The sequence below is a fragment of the Hypanus sabinus genome, chromosome 6, assembly GCF_030144855.1.
Source record: "Hypanus sabinus isolate sHypSab1 chromosome 6, sHypSab1.hap1, whole genome shotgun sequence".
NCBI lineage: Eukaryota > Metazoa > Chordata > Chondrichthyes > Myliobatiformes > Dasyatidae > Hypanus > Hypanus sabinus.
Genome location: NC_082711.1, coordinates 161840911 through 161867681, shown reverse-complemented (window position 1 = coordinate 161867681; position 26771 = coordinate 161840911). Strand labels below are relative to the sequence as shown.

Genomic DNA, 26771 nt, shown 5'->3' with positions numbered 1-26771 from the left:
CATTATGTTTAAGAGGAGCAAATCATATCATTTCAAAGGGATGGCCTCTATATGGACATAAAGGCAGCAGGTTATGCTCCACAGGGCACACTTAGAATCAACATCTTCAGAAGGTCTTTGACAAGGTGCCACACATGAGGCTGCTTAACAAGCTATGAGCCCCTGGTATTACAGAAAAGATTCTAGCATGGATAAAGCAGTGGCTGATTGGCAGGAGGCAAAGAGTTGAAATAAAGGAAACCTTTTCTGACTGGCTGCCAGTGACAAGTGGTGTTCCACAGGGGTCTGTGTTGGAACCGATTATGTTATATGTCAATGATTTGGATGATGGAATTGATGGCTTTGTTGTAAAGTTTACAACAAACAAAGTATGAAGATAGGTGGAAGGGTGAAGATAGTTTTGAGGAAGCAGAGAGGATGCAGAAGGACTAGATGGATTAGGAGAACGAGCAAAGAAATAGCAAATGGAATACAGTGTTGGGAAGCGTATGGCCATGCATTTTGGTAAAAAAAAAATGAAAGGTTTAACTATTTTCCAAATGGAGAGAAAATACAAAATAAAACTGAGGTGAAATGGGACTTGGGAGTCCTTGTGCAGGATTCTGTAAAAGTTAATTTGTAGGTTGAGTCTGTAATACGGAAGGCAAATGCAATGCCAGCCTTCATTTCAATTGGACTAGAATATAAGAGCAAGGATGTAATTCTGAAACTTTATAAAGTACTGGTGAGGCCTCACTTGGGAGTATTGTGAGCAGGCTTGGTCCCTATCTTAGAAGGGATGTGCTGAAAGGAGGTTCACAAAAGTGATTCCGGGATTGAATGGCTTGTCACATGAAGAGCGTCTGATGGGTCTAGGCCTGTATTCATCAGAATTCAGAAGAATGAGGGATGACCTCATTGAAACCTATCGATGGTGAAAGGCCTTGATAGAATGAATGTGGAGAGATTGTTTCTATGATGGAAGAGACTAAGACCAGAGCACACAGCCCCAGCATAGAGAGGTTTCCTTTACGAACGGAGAGGAGGAATTTCTTTAACCTAATGGTTGTGAATCTGTAAAATTCTTTGCCACGGGCAGCTGTGGAAGCCAAGACTTTATGCATATTTAAGGCAGAAGTTGATAGATTTTTGATTGGTTAGGGCATGAAGGAATAGGAGGAGAAGGCAGAAGATTGGAGCTGAGAGGAAAATTGGACCAGCCATGATGAAATGGTGAGGCAGACTCGATGGGCCAAATGGCTTAGTTTTGTTCCTGCATCTCAGAATCAGAATTCTTATGGTCTTATCTTTCCTGTGCTTAACTCTCTTAAGTCTTGCTACAGCCATCTTTGTAAAAGGAAACAAGACAGAAGTTTATTAATTAACTTGACAATACTGATCTTGTCCCAGTTGTTTGGAGACAAATAATACTGTCTTTCAAATCCCCTCAGGTTTTTAAATTTTGCAATTTAAATACTTGTTTTGCATTGATTTAAGGAAAAGAAGCAGGAAGAATCCATTCAAATCCTTATGTCTACTCTGAAATTCACTGAGATCACAGCTGATCTTATTTCTCAGCACAACTTTCCTACACCAACAGGCAAGCTCAACCATTGTTAGGTCAGCATTAAATAAATGTCTCACCTGGCATCTTTTCAACTCCAAATCCCATTCAAAGGCTCACTAAAACCCATTTCACGCACTTATATCTTATCTAATGGGAAGTGGGCAGACATTTCACAGAAATAAATACGAGGAACTATCAAAATTGACTAAAGACACCCTATCATGTTAATTTAATGTTACATGATAGCAGGAGACCACAAGTCATAATGTAATATTCCACGGGCTTTGCCAGAAGTATAGCAAACCATAAAATCCAAATCAATCCACAAAAATTAAAAAAGGCAAAATAATATGGAATTGCACAAACAACTCACCAGTCGAATATTGTCTTCAGGTCTAAGAAGAGTGAACATTGCTTGCAGGTGCTGCTGTAGGTCACCTTTTATAAAAATAAATCTTGAATTAGAGAAGTATAACTTGTGATAAGTATTTATAGTAGTTAATTGAATCGTATAAACAGGTACTAACATTTTTCCATGTGGCAACTTGGGATTTTGTAGCAATTGCCTAGTTTCATATACTTCATGCACAGCATTTCACTATTCTACTGATCATTATCTCTTGCCATTGCATATAAAAAATTAGGAAACTAGAAAGTTACATTGGCATAAATCAATCTTCGTTTTTAAAGTCATACATTGACTGTTTATTAAAAAAAAGTAATGTTTCTCTATATTTACTTGCAGCCAAAACTGAGAATGTAAACATCATTTGTATGATCCTTGCCAGCAGACACTTCCTATCACTTGGATGCTGCAACAGCAACATTGCATTTTTTTTTAACTCTTTGATCTTCTAATGCCTGTTTCTTCAAGCTATAATGTTACCTTTGTAAACTCAGAATACTTCAATCCACATAAACTAAACATCCTATAAATCAAACATAATGGGTGCCAAAATTATAAAAACTAAGTTCCTCCAGTATTGTGTGTTGCTCAAACAATATTAATATGACCTTATTTAAAATAATTGAAAAAAAACAATAAAAGGCATTTAAAAATACCATCTGCTGGTGAACTTCAAAATAATGGGATACTAAATAAGGGTAGCTGAAACTCCTCAAAATCTAGAGAACCAAAGGGAGTATGATGGTGCCCCCACACATCCAACGACACCATTCAATCCTGACATCAGCTGCTTTCTGTGTTGACTTTGCCTGCTTTCCCCATGACTCTGTGCATTTTCACTGGGTGCCCCTTTTTCTTCCCAAGCAGCAAGCATGTTACCCTTGGCCATTGTGAGTTACCCTTTCAAGGAGGCAAATGCCAAAAAGGGAAGCTGGTGGCATACAAGAGAATAAAATTTTTGGGTCAACAGGACTAACAGATCTGTCTTTGGGATGTTGGCACAAATCCAACTGAATGGCTTCCTCTGGTGTCCAAACAGGCAAGTATTGTTTGTTTTGTAAAATATATTCAGTGGAACACATGGCCACCTAGATTGGTGCTGCATTTCTGGGTATAGTTAGATTTCAAAGTATATGGATGAAAAGTTTGAAATGGTAGCCTAAATCAGGAACCTAACAAATATGCTTATCCTCAGCTGGGCAGTACTGTGTAATTCCAGCCTTATTGTCATTTCATGTAATAGCTTAACCTAGGCAAGCTATCAAGAAAAGCAAGATATCCAGAAAAAAAATTTCATGACAAAAGCAGACCAGATTTCAAGAATAGGGTTTGCAAAATGGCAAAAGCAAATCCTTAACCAGCTGATTTTAAAGTATTTCTGCCACCAAGTTATATTGCATCACATGTCTCTGCACCTACAGAGCTATCCCAACAAAGATGAAAAATTATTTACTGCTTCAACATGTTAAAAATAGACTTGTGAAAAATTCAGGCTATTAAAACGTCAAAAGTAAACAGAAGGAACAACATAAATCTTCATCTGAATTGAAACCTGTCACATTCTCAACTAATAAAGCCAGAATCTTGTGTTGGTACAAGAAACAATTTACATATATATATATATATATATATATATATATATATATATATTCCATGTGTTATAATTACTCATTTTATTAATCAATGTATTATTTGATTTTGTCAGATGCATCTGTACATAGTAAGAGCAACAAATGTTTAAATTTAGGTTCTGACATTTTTAGAAACTACATAAATTCATTCAAGTGTAAGGAAACATTCTGATAGGCTACATCACTGTCTGGTAATGGTGGGGGCTACTGCACAGGGCCAAAAGAAGCTGCAGAGAGTTGTAAATCTAGCCAGTTCCATCTTGGGTACTAGCCTACAAAGTATCCAGGATATCTTCAGGGAGCAGTGTCTCAGAAAGGCAGCATCCATTATTAAGGACATCCAATACCCAGGGAATGCCCTTTTCTCACTGTTACCATCAGGTAGGAGGTATAGATGCCTGAAGGCACACACTCAACAATTCGAGAAGAGCTTCTTCCCCTCTGCCATCCAATTCCTAAATGGATGTTGAACCCTTGGACACTAGCTTGTGGCGACCCATTTCGTGGCACATCTGAACCGGCTCACAATTAGCCAGCTTTCCGGCTAAGGGAGATAGCCTACGGGGGTTTGCGAGCACAGAGCTTTGGAGCCTCTGCGCCACGGGGGGCAGGTTGAGGGAGGCTTAAAAGTGAGGCTGAGGATTTCGAATAAAGTTTTTCCTTCGACTGCAGTTACCGACTCCGTGTCGTAATTTTAGCGCTGCATGTAGCACACCGCTACAATTGGTGACCCCGACGGTCCAAACGATTTTTGGACCAGAAATGACCGACGCCACCTCTGTTCATGTGGTTTCGTTGAAACTGCCAGGTTTCTGGACACAGCGACCGAACCTATGGTTCCAGCAAGCCGAAGCCCAATTCCACGTTCGCCAGGTCACCTCAGAAGACACCCGCTACTACTACGTGGTGAGCTTCCTCAACCAGGACACAGCGGCCCAGGTCGCGGAGTTCGTACAGTCGCCCCCGGCAGACGGCAAGTACACGGAATTCAAAGCCCTGCTCCTCAGGACTTTCGGACTCTCACGGCGCGAGCGGGCTGCCCGTTTACTGCACCTGGATGGCTTGGGCGACAGACCTCCTTCGGCTTTAATGAATGAGATGTTGTCTCTGGCTGACGGACAAGCTCACTTTTTTAAAAAATACAGGTTTTTTTTGCATGATTTTTAACCTATTCAATATACGTACACTGTATAAAGTATACTGAATAAGATTTATTTAATATTATTATCTCTTCTTTTATATTATGGATTACAATGAACTGCTGTTACTAAGTTAACAAAGTTCATGTCATATGCCGGTGATAATTCTGATTCATCTACATTGAATTATAACCACTACTATCAATTAGCACTTCAGATAGAAATGCTATTAAACTATTAATACTGGGTTTAGTATTAACTGCTCACTTTACATTTTGCCACTTAAGGCTCTAAAACTGTAAGAAAACTAAACAAATAATGTGGGCAATCCAGAGCTGTTGTTCACTCCAAAGAGGCAATACAGCCATCCCCTGGTTACGAACAAACTCCGCTCCTAAGAATGTTTTTAAGTCAGATTTGAACGCAAGTCGGAACAAGCACATCTGGTATTATTTAGCTTCAGTTAGTCAAACATTTGTCTTAGTGTATAGTACATATTTTACCTTTCTATGCATATAAAACACTTAAGAAACATGTATTCCAGTAATTAAACCACTGCGTTGCTTAGTAATAATTGTAGCTTTCATCGGGGCAGGGCCTTTCACATGCTCAATTATTCTCACTTTGTCCTTTAAAATTGTTCCGATCGTTGACTGACTGTAGCCTAACACTTTTCACTGATCTCACTGCGCCACCAGCCGACTGGAAAAGAGTTGGGGGGGGGGGGGGGTCAGGGTGAATCTTGCTAAGAAAAATTTAAGCCAAATACAAAGTTACACACTCAACACAGTGTCAAACTTAAAACAGCGGACCGCTTAGTGATCCGACTTAAAATGGTGGACAGCGTCGTGATCCGACTTAAAATGGCCGATGATGTTCTCCATCCTCGTTTCTTAAGTACAAGTTGTTCGTAAGTCGGACGTTCATAACTCGGGGACTACCTGTAAATGGATAGTGGTTTGATGGAAATAGCCAGCTTTGGGTCTTAATAGATTAAATGGTTACAATGCCAAACTATGCAAAACAAATTTCCTAATACAGTATACAAGCCAGCAAGATTTTGTTTAATGATCTAAATAGGATGTGAAAGGGACAGATTATAAAGTGGATGGACAGAGTGGAGAGAAGGCCCATCTTAGGAGAGACCAGCTCTGACTTCCTCAAATTTCAATCCCAAAAAAGTGCATGAAAATTTTTGATTGAAGTTGGTACAAAGATGTGGTTTCTTAGGCTTAGGACCGAGGAAGGGAGGGTCAGGAACTCAAAGCGGGGATCTGCCATAAAACAAACTTTGGGAGCAACTGCTTCTGTCCAAACTGGATAATTGCCATGACCAAAGTCAATTGATCTTGGTCTTGCATATTTAAATGATCTTCATGGGTTAAATATACAAGATATGGGTGGTGGGGTGACGATACATCTCTACCAAAGGGGGTGTAAAGCACTCCTTTCTTTCACTAGCCTGCAGATAATCCTTGGGCAAGGTGTAGCACCTGCTTAGGCCCCCGATCAGGGTCACACAAAGCCATGGTAGGTGGTGGTGGGTGGTCGTATGAGCAACTGGTGTATATCATCCCCAGTACTGATAATAGCTGGGTTCACCAGTTTTGTAAAAGGTACTGCCCAGAAGGCAGCAATGACAAGCTACTACTCAAGAAAAATTTGCCAAAAACAATCATGGTCACCATGATCACCCACGTCATATGACATGCCACATGATGATGATGTATCAGGCATGGTCTTGTGTTAAATATATAAGACCAAGATCAAATGAATTTTAGATACCAACTGATTTAAGAGATGTAGATGCAGATCAACCAAGATCTAATTAAGATACAGATCAGATTCAGGGGGTAAATTCAGTTCCCATTTAATAAATTCCTACACGAAATATGAGGAATCCTGTCAAAATTATAAGGAATCCTGTGAAAAACAGATATAATACTCATAAAACTTGATGTGAAACAAATAGAATGCTACACTGACTGAGGATGCAGACAATGAAGCTTCAAGGTACTGTTCTGTGATATACAGGATTGAATTGAACATAGTTTACTATCAAGTTATCAAAACTCCTTCAAAGGAAAATACTTGATCTATCTAAATGTTGCAATACAAGGAAATGATGAAACCAAATTAAGAAGAAATCTTGCAAACTCATTAGCATATACATATAGTATATGTCTGCAGTCAAAATTCTCAGTATCCCTATTTTAAGCAGAAGTACATATTTACTTCTCTATTTCAGCCCTGCGAAACACAGCTTTACATGTAATCAACTCAAACTACTTCCACTACATTAGTTTCACAGGATGTGCAAGTTAAATGCAATTAATTAGGATTTATTTTATTTTCAAATACTTAGATGTTATTCATAAAGCTTCCATGAAAGCAGAGCGCAACAATAGTACTGGACAGAAGTTTAACAATACATTCCAAATGAAGTAACTTGGAGCACCATTGACCTAGCAGTTAATGCTGCTGCCTCAGTGTTAGAGGCCCAAGATTGATTCTGATCTCCAGTCCTGTGTGCACACAGAATTTACATGAACGACTTTCCTCTCACATTCCAAAAATGTGCCAGTAGGTTAATTGGCTGCTGCAAATTACCACTTAGTGTAGGTTAATAACAAAAAGAACCAGGCAAGAAAAATAAAATCAGTGCACATGAGAGGCAAGTTGTAAAGTGTACAGAGAAATAAGGAGATCGGGAATACAATTAATGGGATTGCTCTCAGACAGCTGACATGTAACAAATCACCACTTTTTTGTCACTGTAAGAAACAACGAAAAGTACTGCATCAGCTTAGGTTTGTTTTGAAATGCAGCTTCACCACAATTCCACTCTAAAAACATGGATCACCAATTTCCTTACCAGCATGTTTATTGCGCCGATGATTGACTCTAGATGCAGTTGAGCCATTTCCTCGAGGCAGAAATAAAGCAGCACCCTTTACAGTCAGGAAGCTCTCACTTATGCTGCAAAAAGAAAGATAATTGAAGTAAGACTAACAAAAACTATTAACACCATATCAAATAACTTAACCTGATTAAAATAAGCTGTGGGTGCAAACAGCTAACTACAATGAATAATGACAAGTTGTCAGCAACACTTGTGTTATTTATAAAAGGCAGAATTTCTCCCTAATCCCAATATTACTCTTTAGACAGTGTATGGATTCTTCATTTACAGGAGAAGCCATATTAAACTATCTCCTTTAAAAATGTGCACAAAACTGTAAAGGAAAAGATGTTTTTAGCTTTGATATATACACTACTGAGTACATTATCAACTAAATCAACCCAAAAGATTTGATTCTTTTGCTTTGACAAAATCATTACAAGGAGTCTTGGGCGACATTTGAAAGAGACTGCAAGAAAAACTGTAACATGAATCCATACAGTTTCTATATCACAGTATCATTAAAATTCTGAATAATTAAGTTACAACAGAAATGTATTACAATAAAAACAGAATTGGGAAAGGAAACTGGTGGAATTGTAAAGATATTCAATGCGCCAAATAGCCTAATCCTAATCCTATGCCTGATGGTTTTATGGAAAATAATGTGCATTTCATTATTTACTAAATGAAACAAAAACACTATTACACTTCAAACTAACTGAATTTGTAACATTGTGGCGAGAATGGGCAGGAACACACTGGCACAACAGATTCTGAAGATGCTGGAGGAACTCAGCAGATCAAACAACATCTATGAAAATAAATAAACAGCGGACATTTTGGGCTGAGACCCTTCTTCAGGGTGAATGGTCTTGGCCCGAAACATTGACTGTTTATTTATTTCCATAGATGCAGCCTGATCTGCAGAGTTCCGTCAGCATTTTGGGTGTGTTGCAATGGATACACTAACATCTAGGTGGCAGTAGCTGCAGTGCACTTGTCAAATGTGATTCATATTTGCATGCATCTACACTGCAACACAGAAGTATGAAAAAGGCTAAAGGTCAAATGGCAGGCCTAGTTCAATTTGATTCAGCCCATTGTCATCTTTTCTTTGAGCATATTAATGAGGTTTAAAGCACAATAACTAGCTTTGTGCAGCATTTATCTCAAAGAATTCCATTCACAGACACACAATAAGAAATTCAGTGCCAAACCTAGGAAGGAGTCATTATAGTTGGCTATTAGAAATGGACCAAAGATGAAATTTATTACAAAATGATTTAAGTAAATAATGACATAGATATCACATTTATTTACTAGAATGTTACCTGGGTTTCAGCACCTAAGTTACAGAGAAAGGTTGAATAAGTTAGCTCTTTATTCTTTGGAGTGTAGAAGGTTGAGGGGGGACTTGATAGAGGTATTTTAAATTATGAGGGGGATAGGATAGAGTTGACATGGATAGGCTTTTTCCATTGAGAGTAGGGGAGATTCAAACAAGAGGACATGAGTTCAGAGTTAAGGGGCAAAAGTTTAGGGGTAACACGAGGGGGAACTTCTTTACTCAGAGAGTGGTACCAGTAGAAGTGGTAGAAGCAGGTTCGATATTGTCATTTTAAAAAAATTGGATAGGTATATGGACAGGAAAGGAATGGAGGGTTATGGTAGGTGGGACTAGGTGAGAGTAAGCGTTCAGCACAGACTAGAAGGGCCAAGATGGCCTGTTTCCGTGCTGTAATTAGTACATGGTTATGTGTTATATGGTTATTTCTTGCAAATTGATATTTACTGAGCTGATAATATAGTAGCAATGTCAAACTCTGACTTATCAATAAATAAAGCCAAACCACCTTCAAAGACAATTATAAATGTAGTACTTAAAACCAAGTTGTCCAGCTGATGAAAAGTTTAATTTTTACATAATTGAAACAGGAACAATTATATTAAAATGCTTTATAAATCGTACCTTATAATAATTTGAACAAAAATATTAGCAAAACCAAAATAATATTAAAAATTTTGGTACTAAATCCGCTGAATGGTTCTTGGAACTCAACATTTCCTGATATATTAAGAAATTACAGATTGAGAAAGTGGGAAATGGGAATCACAATGACTAGAAACAAAGAAACTGAGAATCTCTGTTCTTTTTCGTAACAACATAGCTCCCAAATTTTAAGTTTGATTATTAAATTCACTTAGATCCAATAAAGTATAACATCACATTACAATAAACCTTTGAGATCTCTGGCAAATCATAATACTGCAATGTCAATTCTAAAATTTAAATTATAATGAAATGTAACTGACAGCTTCAAGCTTTGACGTCATAACAGGTTTCATTTCCTTCCAGTCTTACAGAGTTCCTGTATATATACTATTTCAAAAGATAGTTGTGCTCTCCAAAATAAATTTCAGCAAACTGGCAAATGGCTGAATTTCATATAGGTGTGCATGACAGTAATATGGTTTAGCTCCTTATGACAAAGAAATTATCAGCAAAAAGTTAAAACAATATTAAAAATGGAGTCAATTATTTTTCATAGTTTGACAAATCTGTCTGGCCTAGAACAGTTTTGAAGAAGGAATATGATCCAATACCAGCTACTTGGAAAAACTACCCATTTTATGTTTTCCTTCCTACCATAAAAGGCACGTTAATAAATGCCACATTCTTTTAGGAAAAAGGAAGTTACAGGCTCTTTCACTTTCTGTGAAGAAATATCTTGTCGCACCAAAACCTAACTAAGCCAATAATGATTTAAATTTAGGCTTTCTCCTATTCAATATTCCTTCACCAAAGGAAACTTCTCTAATTTACCATTCAGACACAAATGAATCATCCTACAATGTTCCAAACAAGAAAATATATTTGAAACCAGAGCTAAATCAGTAATATTAGAGTTAAGAATTTGCAGGAAAATCGATAAGGGACCTATTCTTCTAATATCAGATTTTACATTGCCAAGCAGGTGTCCCTGGATTCTGCTCACCCCAACAAGCTAGAGTACATTGGTAGATAATTGAGAAGTTCTACCATATTTAAAAAATCAACCTCTTTCTGACCACTATAGAGAAAAGCAATTCTTAAGTTTTGTGGTTGCAATGCTCGTGTGATGAGGGGTTGAGGGGGCTTTGTAAGGAAGGAGAGGGATCATTCCAAGATGAAAGGGCCAAGAAGATGCAGACAAGACCATGTTTATTCCAAGATATGCAAGGTCAGAGTGTGTTCATTTGTACTTAAAGGATGTGTGTGTGCAAGCGAGTGCAAAGTACAAGCCCCATTTCCAGAAAAGTTGGGATATTTTCCAAAATGCAATAAAAACAAAAATCTGTGATATGCTAATTCACGTGAACCTTCATTTAACTGACAAATGTACAAAGAAAAGATTTTCAATAGTTTTATTGACCAACTTAATTGTATTTTGTAAATATACACAAATTTAGAATTTGATGGCTGCAACACACTCAACAAAAGTTGGGACAGAGGCATGTTTACCATTGTGTTACATCACCTTTCCTTTTAATAACCCTTTTTAATCGTATTGGAACTGAGGATACTAATTGTAGTAGATACGCAATTGGAAATTTTGTCCATTCTTGCTTGATATAAGACTTCAGCTGCTCAACAGTCTGTGGTCTCCATTGTCTGATTCTCCTCTTCATGATGCGCCTTACGCTTTCAATAGGAGATAGATCTGGACTGGCAGCAGGCCAGTCAAGCACACGCACTCTGTGTCTACAAAGCCACGCTGTTGTAGCCCGTGCAGAATGTGGTCTGGCGTTGTCCTGCTGAAATAAGCATGGATATCCCGGGAAGAGACGTCGCCTTGATGGCAACATATGTCTCTCTAAAATCCTAATATACGCCTCAGAATCAATGGTACCTTCACATAATTGCAACTCACCCATGCAGTGGGCACTGATGCACCCCCATACCATCACAGATGCTGGCTTTTGCACCTTTTGCTGATAACAATCAGGATGGTCATTTTCATCTTTGGCATAGAGAACTCGACACCCGTTTTTTCCAAAATCTAGCTGAAATGTGGACTCATCTGACCACAACACACGGTTCCACAGTCTTTCGGTCCATCTGAGATTAGCTCGAGCCCAGAGAACTCGCCAGCGTTTCTACATAGAGTTGATGTATGGCTTCCCCCTTGCGTAATACAGTTTCAAGTTGCATTTCTGGATGCAGTGACAGATTGTGTTAAGTGACAATGGTTTTCCGAAGTACTCCCGAGCCCAGGTGGCTATAATTGTCACAGTAGCATGACGGTTTCTTAGGCAGTGCTGCCCGAGGGCTCAAAGATCACACGCATTCAACAGTGGTTTCCGACCTTGCCCTTTACGTACTGAGATGTCTCTGAATTCTCTGAATCTTTTCACAATATTATTGTACTGTAGATGTTGGAAGACCTAAATTCTCTGCAATCTTGCATTGGGAAATGTTCCTTTTGAACTGACTAACAATTCTCTAACGAATTTTGGCACAAAGGGGTGAGCCACAACCCATCCTTGCTTGCAAAGACTGGGCCTTTGATGGACGCTACTTTTATACCCAGTCATGATACCTCACCTGCTACCAATTAGCTTGCTTAATGTGGAGTCTTCCAAACCGGTGTTACGTGAATATTCTGTGCACTGTTCAATCTTATTTTAACTCTGTCCCAACTTTTGTTGAGTGTGTTGCAGCCATCAAATTCTAAATTTCTGTATATTTACAAAATACAATTAAGTTGGTCAGTAAAACTATTGAAAATCTTTTCTTTGTCCTTTTGTCAGTTAAATAAAAGTTCATGTGAATTAACATATCACAGGTTTTTGTTTTTATTGCATTTTGCAAAATATCCCAACTTTTCTGGAAATGGGGTTTGTAAAAGAGAAGACAAAACTTCAATCACACTGGACCTCCTGACCACCAGGCAATGTGGTATATGGCGTGCAAGTTCTTCCATTTAAAAAAAATCACATGTGGACATTTTCCACTCCTTACAAATGGGACTTGGTCTTGGTCCCAAAGCACCGCCAAGTTTGGACAATATCAAGCTATTCTTCTAAGGATAGCAAAGCCTATATGCAGATCTTACCCCAATATTTCAGTTGTGATCGTGTTAATCATCATCCACTTTATACACTTAAGATAATAGTATACCAAAATGGCAGTGCACACTGAACAAAAATTCCTCTCAAGGAAATAATACCAGAGAACTCCATGATAATTTAAGCACCAAGTTCCTCTCCTTAATGACTCATAGCACTAAACTGATTCAAATTCCCTGAAGCAATTCCAGAATGGTATAAACTCCAAATACAAGAATTGTGCTGGAAATGAATGAAATCTTGTTTTGTCAGAAAACTGAAAAACATTGACACTAGTATCTTAGTGAAACCATTCAAGGAATGAGGATACCAGTCAAAAATAAACATTCAAATCCAAAACCTGATTATTAACATAGAAGTCACTCAGCTGCCACTTTTCACAGAATATATATATTGTAACCAAGATTAAACTTTATTAGCCATCCCAATTGAGGAGATCCAAGCCTCTGCCTTGAATTGCAGCAGTCCATATGACGAAAGAATTCACACAATATATTGATGCATGTTTGGAGTCAGGTAGTTCGAAATGGGGAGGACAGACTTCTTAGTCTTAAAAGGCTCTAGCATGCTAGTGCCCATTTAATCTCTTGAATGCATTTGATAAAGCAAGTGTCCTCTCTCTAAGCATATAGCTATTGTAATGATTATTGTATTGGAATAATGCTTCAGATACCCATTTTCATGGTTCAGAGATTAGTTCCAATGCTACCAGATCAGTTAGGAAAATTTAAGTCAACCAGATTTATCTGGAATAAAGCAACCAAGCAACAGGAGTAGTTTGTGGTAACTTATTTTTAATTGGAATAACTATTTGTTCACCTTTATACTCTTTGTTAAAATGATGCTTGAATACCTGTTTTTCAAGTCAGTTCTTACAAATCTACAGAATTTAATAAACTATACAAATGTGGTAATAATAAACAAGTCAATCACAGAACAAAATCTGCCAAAATACAGAACGTGGAACTTGTTTACTGCACACACAATTATGGAAATGTGCAGAAAGGGAAGTTCATAAATTCAACATGAACTGGCATGGTTTCAATGCAATTTGTGCTAAACCTCTTTGCCCCGTCAAGAACCCCCTGGGTTTTAAAGCTTTCAAACTATCAGATGATTGGTGGCTTTATTTAAGGGATGAAAAGCTACTGCTTTTTATTTGATCCATTGCACAGTTTATGTGGTTCATGTGAACAAAGCAAAAATCTGTCTGTGTCTACACTTCAACTTGCTGTACATTAATAAAACTAAGACTACAGATTAGGTAAAGTGATGAAATCCATGTCAAAAAACTATTTTGTCTGTCTCAAAGAACGAATGAAATGCACTTATTTAATTGCAATTAATTTACTGCTCTTTTAAGTGTACCTATTCAATTTTCACCTTCATTTTATATTTTTTTTTAAAAAGGTCATTGTACAGCAGCATGTCAAAGCCAATTCTCTGAAAGCAGCTATTATTAACAATTTCACAATCAGGCTTTCAGGCAAACAAATACCACTCAAGAGTAAATGAGAACAGCCTCTTTAATCTCACTGAAACACATCCGCATTCATCCTACTCGGGAGTTGGCATCAAGGAAATCCATCAGTAGAAAGGAAAATTCAAACACAGAGGCTTACTAAATTTATAAACTAAAGTTATCCAGTGATTTTTAAATTGAATTAATAGTTTTCAGAAAAGGTTTCTCAGGTGCAAGGAATGAAACAGATAAAGACCAGAGAAATATAAATCACGTGCCCAATATAGATTGAAACAAAAGATCTAGCCAATAGTTTTTAAACACATAAATATATTTTTTTAAGAATAACTTTAGAATATGGTCTAACAATTCCGAAACAAAGTCTGGAACAATGCACAATTTAAGATCTTAAATAATGCATTTGTTAACATGCTAATTAGTATAAATTTCAGAGTTCAAACTTTCTTTCTTCCCTTCAAGTTTTGCACCAAATGATCACTTAACAAGAAAGGCTTTTCCCAATGACTTTAATTGAATTTACTCATAGAATACCATAGCACTATTTGCATTTTTGATGAGGAGTAAAGAGACTAGAAGATTTAGGATTCAACCCAAGACATCCGATTTCTATTCCTCAAACTTCCAAGCTTTCCTTTATTAGACACTGACCTGAAGCAGCAAATATAAACACCAGATAGAAATACACAAAAACCTGAGACAACCTAGGGAAAGTATAAAATGCAGATGAATAGAGAAAGCTAAAGACTGGAAGCACACACCACTTCCATAACATACATAACATAACATAACACAGATTACTGTTTACCATATGAACATTTGGAGAGGTACAATATGATTAGGAATAGTCAGCATGGCTTTGTCGGGGCAGGTCATGCCTTATGAGCCTGACTGAATCTTTTGAGGATGTGACTAAACACATTGATGAAAGAAGAGCAGGATGTAGTGTATATGGATTTCAGCAAGGCATCTGATAAGGTGCCCCATGCAAGCCTTACTCAGAAAGTAAGGAGGCATGGGATCCAAGGGGACAATGTTTTGTGGATCCAGAACTTGTTTGCCCACAGAAGGCAAAGAATGGTTGTAGACAGGTCATATTCTGCATGGAGGTCAGTCACCAGTGGAGTGCCTCAGGGATCTGTTCTGGGACCATTACTCTTCGTGATTTTTATAGATGACCTGGATGAGGAAGTGGAGGGATGGGTGAGGAAGTGGAGGGATGGGTGAGGAAGTGGAGGGATGGGTGAGGAAGTGGAGGGATGGGTGAGGAAGTGGAGGGATGGGTTAGTAAGTTTGCTGATGACACAAAGGTTGGAGATGCTGTGGATAGTGTGGAGGGCTATCAGAGGTTACAGCAGGACATTGATAGGATGCAAAACTGGGCTAAGAAGTGGCAGATGGAGTTCAACCCAGATATGTGTGAGGTGGTTCATTTTGGTAGGTCAAATATGATGGCAGAATATAGTATTAATGGTAAGACTATTGACAGCTTGGAGGATCAGAGGGATCTTGGGGTCCAAGTCCATAGGATGCTCAAAGCAGTTGTGCAGGTTGACTCTGTGGTTAAGAAGGCGTATGGTGTATTGGCCTTCATCAATCGGGGAATTGAATTTAGGAGCCAAGAGGTAATGTTGCAGCTATATAGGACCCTGATTGGACCCCACTTGGAGTACTGTGGTCAGTTCTGGTCACCTCACTACAGGAAGGATGGGGAAGCCACAGAAAGGGCGCAGAGGAGATTTACAAGGATGTTGCCTGGAATGGGGAGCATGCCTTATGAGATTAGATTGAGTGAACTCGACCTTTTCTCCTTGAAGTGACAGAGGATGAGAGGTGACCTGATAGAGGTGTATAAGATGATGAGAGACACTGATCATGTGAGTAGTCAGAGGCTTTTTCCCAGGGCTGAAATGGTTGCCACAAGAGAACACAGGTTTAAGGAGCTGGGGAGTAGGTACAGATGAGGGGTAAGTTTTTTTTACTCAGAGAGTACGTGGAATGGGCTGCCGGCAACGGTGGTGGAGGCTGATACGATAGGGTCTTTTAAGAGACTTTTGGATAGGTACATGGAGCTTAGAAAAATAGAGGGCTGTAGGTAAGCATAGTAATTTCTAAGGCAGGGACATGTTTGGCGCAACTCTGTGGGCCGAAGGGCCTGATTGTGCTGTAGGTTTTCTATGTTTCTATGTTTAACCAGTTGCTTGTCTTTTTAAATCATAAATTTAAACTGTGACAAGTAGTAGGGAAACCAATGTTTCTTTGAGGTAATGACAAACTGATCACATGGTTTTAAACTAAGTTCATAACTGCAATAGGCTTCATATTGCTATGGAAGTGTTCACTCTGCAATGTCTAATTTGATTTCCTTCACTATTTAAATAGGACTATGGCCCACAGAAAGTCAGGGTACAGCGAATTTCTCTCAGAACACTGATGCTGCAGATATAGCAAGCAGGAGCTCAAGTTCCCACAGGTTGTGATGCAGCATCTCGTGGTAAACATTCAGCTGCAGGTGTTATCCAATACCAGGCATCTTAAGGCCATGTACACAGAAATGCTACATAAATGGTAAAAAGGGTACACCTAGTTATCTGCTACCCACTGACATTTTTTTTTTTAAAACCCCTTATCGTGGAAGAGGTTGCACTTCCCACTTTGACCTCAGTAGCCAATTCAGAGTCCACAAAACCAGAGCAGAACAAGTCATCCTTATTTCCAAAGGACATCTGGAGTAAAGAGACCATGAGTGTGCATTATCACTATCTAAATTTTTACAAATAATATTAAAATGACAATCAAAGTAATCAAGGGATACTACACTTGGTTACATTCCCATTGATAAAAAAAAGGACAAAAAATGTTTGCCAGGTCACAAAATATTCAACTAGAGTGTAAGAATAGAACAGATCTTGATTAGAAGCCACTGCAATTTAACCACTATAGAGTCACAGAATAATAGAGCATGGAAACAAGCCTTGTATGTCAGAATGACACTTTAGCAAAAGTAGACAACACAAGAGAGTAGTGTGGGATATTGTTAACTTTGCCTGGCAAATACTTGGTCAAGTTACAGAGAATATATTGATTTATGCAAAAATTATTATTTGTATCAATAGACATGACAGTAAAATGTTAATAGATTGACAAGGAGGAATGAATGTAATATTTAGGCATTGAAATGTAGAGAATAATAGTTACTTGAGTATGAATGACAACATAAATTTAATCAAAGATTTAAAAGGATATCCTAAATCACAAAGGCAAAAATTTAAATAGATATCCATCTGTCTCAGCATAGATCTAAAGAACTTTATTGAACTAATTAGAACATTTCACAGTGGTAGTTTATAGAATTCAAACTGATGTTCATGCTGTCTAATGATACATCAGGTACTTGATAAATAATGGAATTTATGCTGTAAATTGCAACATTTCTGTTACTGTTTTTTCATAAAGAAATTGAGGAATGTTCTAGCTAATATAGTTGAGGCCAGCCAACTAGGACATTGCAATACAGACAAAAATTCTCCAGATTCAGAAGCAAAATGACTCCCTTGAACATTTGCTATTTTAGTAACTTGCACATGGGAACATCGTCCATGAAAAGCATGACCCAATTTATCTATTTAACTCTTTGTTAATAATGGCCTATTTAACTCTTTCAAATTGTATTAACAACTTACACACACACACAGGTTGACTTATATTTCAAATCTCATCATTCAGTCAGTCAGTCTGCTGATCTATGCCATGTTCATCTAGACCAGACTGACTATATATAGTTCTACAGCATAAGAACTGTATTTCTGAATATATGCTGAATATTCCTGTGTCTGAAAGACAAATTATCCCAGGAATAGTAGTAATGAGGCAATTTTTGTCACTTTTCTGTTACAATCGTTGTTCTCTCTACTTTTTGTCAAGTCATTGATTCCTTTCCAACATTTTCTAGATAGCAGACAAGGCAGCGTAACTGTAAACTCCAAGTTCAGCATTACTGTAAATACAATTCCAAGTTCAGCAACTGGCAGTCCATCAAACTACTGACCAAAATAATGTTGGTACTGCAGACCTATATTTAAACTAAAAACCTAGTGCACAGTTTGCACTTTTCCATAGGATACTTATGCCCACAATCCCTATAATTTCAATCTACAAATTATTTCAGAAAATCCCAACCCTCACCGGTGTCCCTTAACCCTAATTTATTTGGGGGTGTATAAACGACTGGTTCTGTTTTTCAAAGTTGGTCCCTTTAATCCTTTTTGCTCCTTATGGAGCATAGGGCCTCAACGAAAGTCCTCCACTTCCTGCGATCTCTAGCAGATGTTTTTGTAGTCTCCCAAGTTTGGCTGGCGGCTTTCAGTTCATCCAAAAGCCTATGCCTCCAGGTTTGCTTTGGGCGACCTCTTCTTCTCTTCCCTTGTGGATTCCATTCGAGTGATTGTCGAGTGACATTCACTCCAGGCTCTTCCTCAAGGTGTGGCCGACCCATCTCCACTTCCTCCTCCTTATCTGGAATACAATGGGCTCTTGGTTTGCTCTCTTCCATAGGTCTAGATTTGACACTCTGTTGTACCATTTTAGGCTGAGGATCTGCCGGAGGCATTTGTTGAGAAAAGTCTGGATCTTGTTGCAGCTGGTGTTAGTGATTCTCCATGTTTCGGATCCATATAGCAGGATGGCTTTTACATTGGAGCTGAATATATGGAGCTTAGTTTTGACAGAGATGGCCGTAGATCTCCAAACAGGTCGCAGGGTTGTGAAGGCATGTTGGGCTTTTCCGATCCTTGCTCTGATGTCCTCATCTGTACCTCCTGATTTACTGATTTTGCTTCCGAGGTAGGTGAGTTTGTCTACATCTTCAACTATTTGTCCTTCAATCCGTAATGGGCTCCTCTTGTTTGTTATTAGTGCGTAGAACTTCGGTCTTTTCCTGACTGATCTTAAGGCCTACTCGCTGTGAGGTCTCTCCCAAGGAATCTACTTTCTTCTGCATATCTTGAAGCCGGTGTGAGAGAAGAGTGAGATCATTTGCAAATGCCAGGTCTTCCAATTACCCTGTTAACGTCCACTGGATGCCTCTCTCTGAGCCAGCATAGACTGTTCTTGTAGCCCAGTTGAGTACCACAAGAAAAAGTAGAGGCGGCAGCAGGCATCCCTGTCTGACTCCAGTAGTGACCAGGAACTCTTCAGACAGTCTCCCATCATGGATAACCCTGCATGAGAAGCCATCATAAAGCTGTTTGATGATATTCACCATCTTGTCCGGTACACCATAGTGTCGTAAGATGCTCCACTTTGACTTTCTGTCCAGGCTGTCAAATGCCTTCTCAAAATCAATAAAACACACATATAGTGGAGTTTGTCATTCTATTGTCTGCTCCACAATGACTCTAAGTGTAGCTATCTGGTCAATGCATGAACTCCTCGCGCTGGGGCTATACAGCGTTGAGGCACGTCCCCTGTGTGGTGGATGGGGAATCCCTCGTGTGAGGGGTGCACCGGATAATATGGAAGAAGGTGCCATGAACCAATATAGCCTAGGACAGGGGTCAGCAACCTTTACCACTGAAAGAGCCACTTGGACCCGTTTCCCACAGAAAAGAAAACACTGGGAGCCGCAAAACCCGTTTGACATTTAAAATGAAATAACACTGCATACAACGTTTTGTTTTGTCTTTATGCTATGTATAAACAAACTATAATGTGTTGCATTTATGAAATTGATGAACTCCTGCAGAGAAAACGAAATTACATTTCTGCATGCAACAAAAACATTTTGAACTCCGAAAAAAAGACGTTGGGTTGAAGGTTACTTTTAAGTAAAATACTCAACGTCTATTTGAGTCCTTCTTGTATTTATGAAAAACGCCAAACTTAAATTTGCCGCCAGCAGCAAACCAAAAATAACGTCAGCCAGCTGTCAACCTGAAAAATAAAAGGACTATTTCACTGAACAATGAAAACATATGAATATATGTAAAATAATAGGCAATTAAAATATTTATCATACTTGGTCAGGTTGACTCACACCTGACAATGCAGTCGTATTCAATAGGGGATGCTTAGGGGAGTGACCGGGAAGGATAATGTGTTTTTTTCCTCTCTGAACTCACAGAAGCGTTTCCCAAACGATGTTTGCATTGCGATGATTGCAGAATGTAAATACTCCGAATTTATCATGTCATGACCTTGTTTGAACTCTCTCAAATTGGGGAAGTGAGACAATGCACCTTTCTGTAAATCTCTGGCAAGCACTGTCAACTTGCGCTCGAATGCCAAAACATCCTCCAACATGTGCAGGGCTGTACGTCCTTACCCCTGAAGAGCTGAGTTCAGCGTGTTCAGGTGTGCTGTCATGTCTACCATGAAGTGTAGCTTTTCCAGCCACTCTGGCTGTTCCAGCTCAGGAAAGGTGAGCCCTTTGCTGCCCAGGAAAGTTTTCACTTCTTCCAGACACGCGACAAAGCGTTTCAGCACCTCCCCTCTGGACAGCCAGCGATAAAAACACGTTGTAGCGGTGTGCTACACGCAGTCAGTAAACTGCAGTCAAAGATAGCTTTATTCGAACTAAACAGCCTTGCTTTTAAGCCTCCCTCAACCCGCCCCCCCATGGGCGCGGATGCTGCAAAAGACACGTACTCACAAACCCCCGTAGGCTATCTCCCTTAGCCTGAACGCTGGCTAATTGTGAGCCGGTTCGGATGTGTCAGGAAATGGGTCGCCACAACGTCTTAATTAGATTGTACAAGATCACCATAATCTTCAAATTTAGAATTACATTTCAAAAACTAACAAACTAACATAAAATACATTTTAATTAAATACTGACCAATTATTTCCCAAAGCAACAGGGAGCCGCAGCACAGACGTAAAAGAGCCACATGTGGCTCCGGAGCCGCGGGTTGCCGACCCCCGGCCTAGGAGAAGGAACTCCGATTCCAAACCCGGGTAGATAGGACTCGTTAGCCTTGGATGGCAGCCTATCTAGGAGAGGGTAAACTCTGATTTCAAACCCAGGCAGGTGGAGCTCGTTAGCAAGGAAATGTCATCGCCTAGGGGAAGATGACTGACAGAAAACCCCTGGTCCTCCAGGTTGGGGGTTGTGCAATGGGCTAACAACCCGTTCACGTAAAACAAGCAATTGTTACAGAAACCGTCAACAGAAGTTGGTCCCAAATGTCTCAAATTTGGCAGGTTACTTTGCTTTTCTACTTTGGGGTAGGTGGTCCAAGACTGCTAAATTCGTTACACAGCTTGCCAAAAAGTGGTTGGTTGATAGATAATGGTTCAATAAGAATGCAGTGGATTTTAACCAGCCAAGGGAACACCCTTTGATAATAAATTCCAAAATGAACAGAATGTCATTCCCCTCATCCTGGAAGTTGCTATAATGAAAGGACATAATGCAGAGCAAATATGTACAGATCACAGAGACATGGTGACAGCACAACATTTAAAGCCACTCAGAAGTGTGAAACAAGCTGAAAACAGTCATTTGTATTTCCAGAGCATTCAATCTCACATAGCACTGCTGAGTACTTGCAATTTACAAAAAGATGTGCTGAAACCGATCTTATGACATTAGTCAGTCAAATCTGACTTTTATTTGGAGACCAGAATTGCGCAAAGGTTTACAACTACATGCTGGATTTGGCAAGACTAGTAACCATCTAAGAGAAGGTTAGTGTGAAGATGTATTATTATTTGCATGTAACCCATTAACTATATTATCATATTAATACATAAATCTTAAAATCTTTCCATTATGGAAGTCAAACTTAAATTTTGCAGGCATACATACAATATTCTTTGTTATAAAAAGATACAACCTCTGCTATTAACTGTGACTTGAAAAGTCAGTGCATAAAATATGCAATCAAAACAATACACCAGGAAATACAATACTGAATGCTGTCAATATTGTCAGTACAAAGATATCCAAGCATAGCAACATTCATTTAATGATTAAATACTTCTTGCCTAGGTTACCTATAATAAGTAATTGCAATTCAAACTGACAGACTTCCCTGCAATGGAAAAAGCTTTACTCAAGAACACAAGCAAATAAAAACTAACCTTAGGCTTAAGGCATTGATAAATTAGTCTCTTTCACTTGTGCTATGTCGTTTCCAGAAGTGAGGCCGAAAGGATACATGCCAATTATGTTAGTACATTATCAGGAAATTAAATTCTAGATTACTAAGTAAATAAAATTACTCTAAAAGTTCTAATTTGCTATTATTGAAACTCAGAGGCAAAAAAAATCACTACATATTAAAGAAACCAATCTCACTTGAAACTACTAATTGCACATTCAAAAGTAAAAAGGTTGAGGCTGAGATTGTCTGAGCTCATTATTCACTTGTTTCCAACAATACCTACAGCATGCATGTATTTTCAAAATTGATTAACAAAATAACAATCACAAATCTAAAGGTTATTGGGGGGAAAAAAAAGTATTTTACTGTGCTTTGCCCGGTCCAAAATGTAGCTCTAGTTTTACCTGTTTTCATGTTTAACTGGAAATCCAGACAGACAGCTCCCATTTGTCACATGTAATCCCCCCCCCCCCCCCCCCGATTTTGCTGTGGAATCAATCATCCCACCCGAGTAATTCCAACAACATTTAAAAGTTGTGTGGTATACAGTTAACAACTCGGTATTTCATTTTCTGTTATCCAATGTTTTCAAACCATGTGCTAACAAATGCAAAGCCACCTCACCAACAAGGCACAAAAACACCAGAAAACAAATGGTGACTACACCGCATGTTTTCCATTGCCAGATTAATCATTAAAACTAGCCCAGGGGTACTGCATACACCAGTTGTACAATACTTAAGGCATAGCTATCATCCTGCAGAAACATCATTCAAACATGAAACTCAAACCAATCAAGCACATTTTCTTAAACAGCATCTCAAGCACTGAAGCATCTCTACAGCTGGATTAATAAGTCAATACTACCATCTCTGGAGATTCTGACATGCTCCAAAGTGGCAAAGAGATTTTAGAATGGATTTACAATGCAACAGCACCACTTATTCCCTGGGTAATCTAATGTACAGATTCCACGTCCATTAACTGGCAACTGGAAGTGTGCAATTTAAAAATTGATTATCAAACAAGACAAAGCCAAGTTTACCCAGAATCTGCTGTAAAAACAAATCCCTGCACTTTGGAAGCCACTGCTGTTTCTGACCCACCGTAAAGAATACTGCAAATGCCAAATGAAGAGGGACCAAGGTCTTTCAATCTTTTAAGTTGCTACAAGATGGCAGCAGCTTCCTCACAATGCTACCATCTATGAAGCGCTGGCATCCAGAAAGGCAGTTTTCAATGCAGAATGCCCTGTATGACCTGTGTTTGTACCATTCCAATTGTAAAATTTTGTCTAACAGACTTTCATTGCTATTCTTTAATAAGAGAAATGAAAATAATTCGCTGAAAAAGAATAAAAGGGTGAGATATCAAGGTTCATGAAGTTTGGGTCATACAGCACTAACCGTCCTTAGCTCACTACACCACTGCAAGCTTCGAGTCCTGATCTATACTAATCCCATTTACCAGTACTCAGGCCATAGATTTAACTATTCAAATACACAAATTAGGTAGTTTTTAATATGGTATGAGAATACCTGCCTCCACTACCTCCTCAGTCAGTGTGCTCCAGATTACAATCACCTTCTGGATGAAAGACTTTAAAAATTCCTCAGATTCCCTTCACTTTAAAACTATGCCCTCTGCTTCTAGATGTGTCTGTTACAGAAAAAAGTACCTTTGACCTTCAAGTTAGTGTATTTCTATCAGATTCCCCTTAGCGTCCTCCACCCCAAGTAAAAAAATTCAGCCTATCCAATCACTTTGCAATTGACGTGTTCCATACAAAGCAATATCTTGATAAATCTGCTCTGCACTTTCAATGCCATCATACATGTCCTATGGCATGGCAACCAGTATGTCACACAATACCCCAGCTGTAATCTAACCAAAGTACTATAGATGTTGATTTACTAAAAAGACATCAATTCACCTTCTCATTATCAGTCTTTATTGATATCAGTCTGGCTGAATAGGAAGCATTTAGATCTAAGGCTAATTATGTACTCAATCCCTGGACAGAAGCACAATATAGGGGGCAAACTAAATGATTGAAATTTTCATATTTTCGATAAAATATCTACTTAAATTTGTACCTATTATATCAATTTTTGTGTGTCTTTGGATTACCATACCTATGTTATTCTTTGAAGAATCATATTAAAGAACCTCACCCTTCCTTCTTTTGATGTTAATGGGATCATGCACTGTGAAGAAATTGGCCACCAATTTTATACCAAACCATCACCAAAGGTTACAATCAAAGGATCACTTTTGGAATATAAAACTCTGAGACGCAACAGGAACATGATCAGTTCCATTCAACAGTTGGATCATTAATTAATGTTCAAGACCCAAGGGCATGTCAGTTAATAATGTTCCATCACATTCAGAACACTAGATTAGTACAGACTTCTTTTAAGTATCAGCAACGTGTACACTACAAGCAAAATACTCTGGCAAAGCAAAGGAAGTGCAGATAAAATCTGCACTGATGCAGCCCACAAGTCAAAACGCCCATTAGTACTAAAGTAGGTCAAACAGATAAAAACATGCTATAATAACTTCAATCACAGATCGACTGATGTTAGTTCCAAATGCAATAAAAATTCCAAAACTTCACCATTATAGAAACATTCATGTGTCAGTATGTTGTAAAGTGGTCATCCTTTAAACATATGTAAATATGTTATACAAGAATTCATTCCCTTGCTCTTAACCTGAAGGGAGAATAGCATGATTTCAGGTTCAGTTTTTCTTAATGCTAAACTGAAGAGGCATGTTCTTTATGTATATCTGAACAGGCAATGTCAATGAAAGAACTCAACATAAGATCTGTAAGCTCAGAACTTGCACCAGCAACTTTCTCCCAAGTGCATGCACTTCTCATACTGCTGGATAGAGAAGGCCAACTTGCATTCCAGCTATCTCCTGGCCCAGCAGAAACTTAAACAAGGACCAGTTGTGTACTGACAAAAAGGAACTGAAAGCACTATCGCCAAAAATTGAAGGAATAAAAGAATTAAATTGTTAGAGGTTACACATCTGTGTCAAAATCATGTAATAAAGATCAGAAACTTGAGACTCACAGCAAGAATAAGCCATACCTAGACATTTCTACACTACAATAATAAGTATATATTGACAGAACAATAACATAATACCACAGAACACATAGAAGGGACATTGCAAAATCATGTTTTAGCATGTGTCAAGAATTACAACATGTTTTCAGCTCACATGTTTAATTACACTATCCAACCACTCTGGTGGTGGTAACTAGCTGTGCAAAATATGGATATCAGATGCTGGTGACATAAATAGATATCAAATGCTTCTATGTAAATCTAGGTTACTGAGAGGGCACTCATGCACAAAAACAAAACACATTTACAAAGTGCCTTTCATGATCTCAAGAGATTCTCAAAACTGGTGTAGCTTGCACATAGCTGGATCCCAGAAAGATGATAGCGACAATGACTTAATGTTAAGGAAAAAATACTGCTTAGGAAAAGAGAATAACAACCAAGCTTTTCTTCCATTAGTTGCAGAGAATGTTGCCTTGAATAATCCCTAAAATGTATGCAAAGTATTCATGCTAGATTACACATTGAGATTTTTTTTGAAGCCAGGATTACTTGATTCTATTGTAAGGTTGTTACTACTGATCCAAATCCAATGCCTGGATTGCAATCAAAACAAATAAAACAACTTCAAGTTCAAATTAATTATGATAGAAATAAAACCTGCCTAATCAAAGAATGAGAAAATTTAATCAGTAGTAGGGTGCTATTATAAACGTCCTGACTCAAGAGCACCAAAAAAATGGCCATTTAAGTCTTTCATTAGGTTAGGACCATGCTGTTGCCAATACATAGCTATTTGGATAACTGGCAATACCTCCAAAGTAATGAACTGGTCATTATAATTATAGACAATAGACAGCAGGTGCAAGAGTAGGCCATTCAGCCCTTCTAGCCAGCACTGCCATTCACTGTGATCATGGCTGATCATACACAATCAGTACCCCATTCCTGCACTCTCCCCATATCCCTTGACCCCGCTATCTATAAGAGCTCCATCTAACTCTCTCTTGAATGCATCCAGAGACTTGGCCTCCACTGCCTTCTGGGGCAGAGCATTCCACATATCCACCACTCTCTGGGTGGAAAAAGTTTTTCCGCATCTCTGTTCTAAATGGCCTACCCCTTATTCTTAAACTGTGGCCTCTAGTTCTGGACTCACCCATCAGCGGGAACATGCTTCCTGCCTCCAGTGTGTCCAATCCCTTAATAATCTTATATGTTTCAATCAGATCCCCTCTCATCCTTCTAAATTCCAGTGTATACAAGCCCAGTCGCTCCAATCTTTCAATAAATGACAGTCCTGCCATTCCGGGAATTAACCTTGTGAACCTACGCTGCACTCGCTCAATAGCAAGAATGTCCTT

The 26771-nt window shown here is 38.6% G+C and overlaps 1 protein-coding gene across 3 annotated transcripts in view; it reads right to left on the bottom strand.

Moving 5' to 3' along the window:
• Positions 1-26771, bottom strand: part of LOC132396021 (protein phosphatase Slingshot homolog 2-like) — a 152586-nt gene that overhangs the window by 38013 nt on the left and 87802 nt on the right. For all 3 annotated transcript variants that reach the window (XM_059973322.1, XM_059973319.1, XM_059973320.1), the window contains 2 exons: positions 7598-7701; positions 1920-1984 (listed from right to left, as the gene is read on the bottom strand). In XM_059973322.1, the coding sequence (XP_059829305.1) occupies positions 1920-1984; positions 7598-7701 (169 nt within the window). The remainder of the gene's footprint in view (positions 1-1919; positions 1985-7597; positions 7702-26771) is intronic.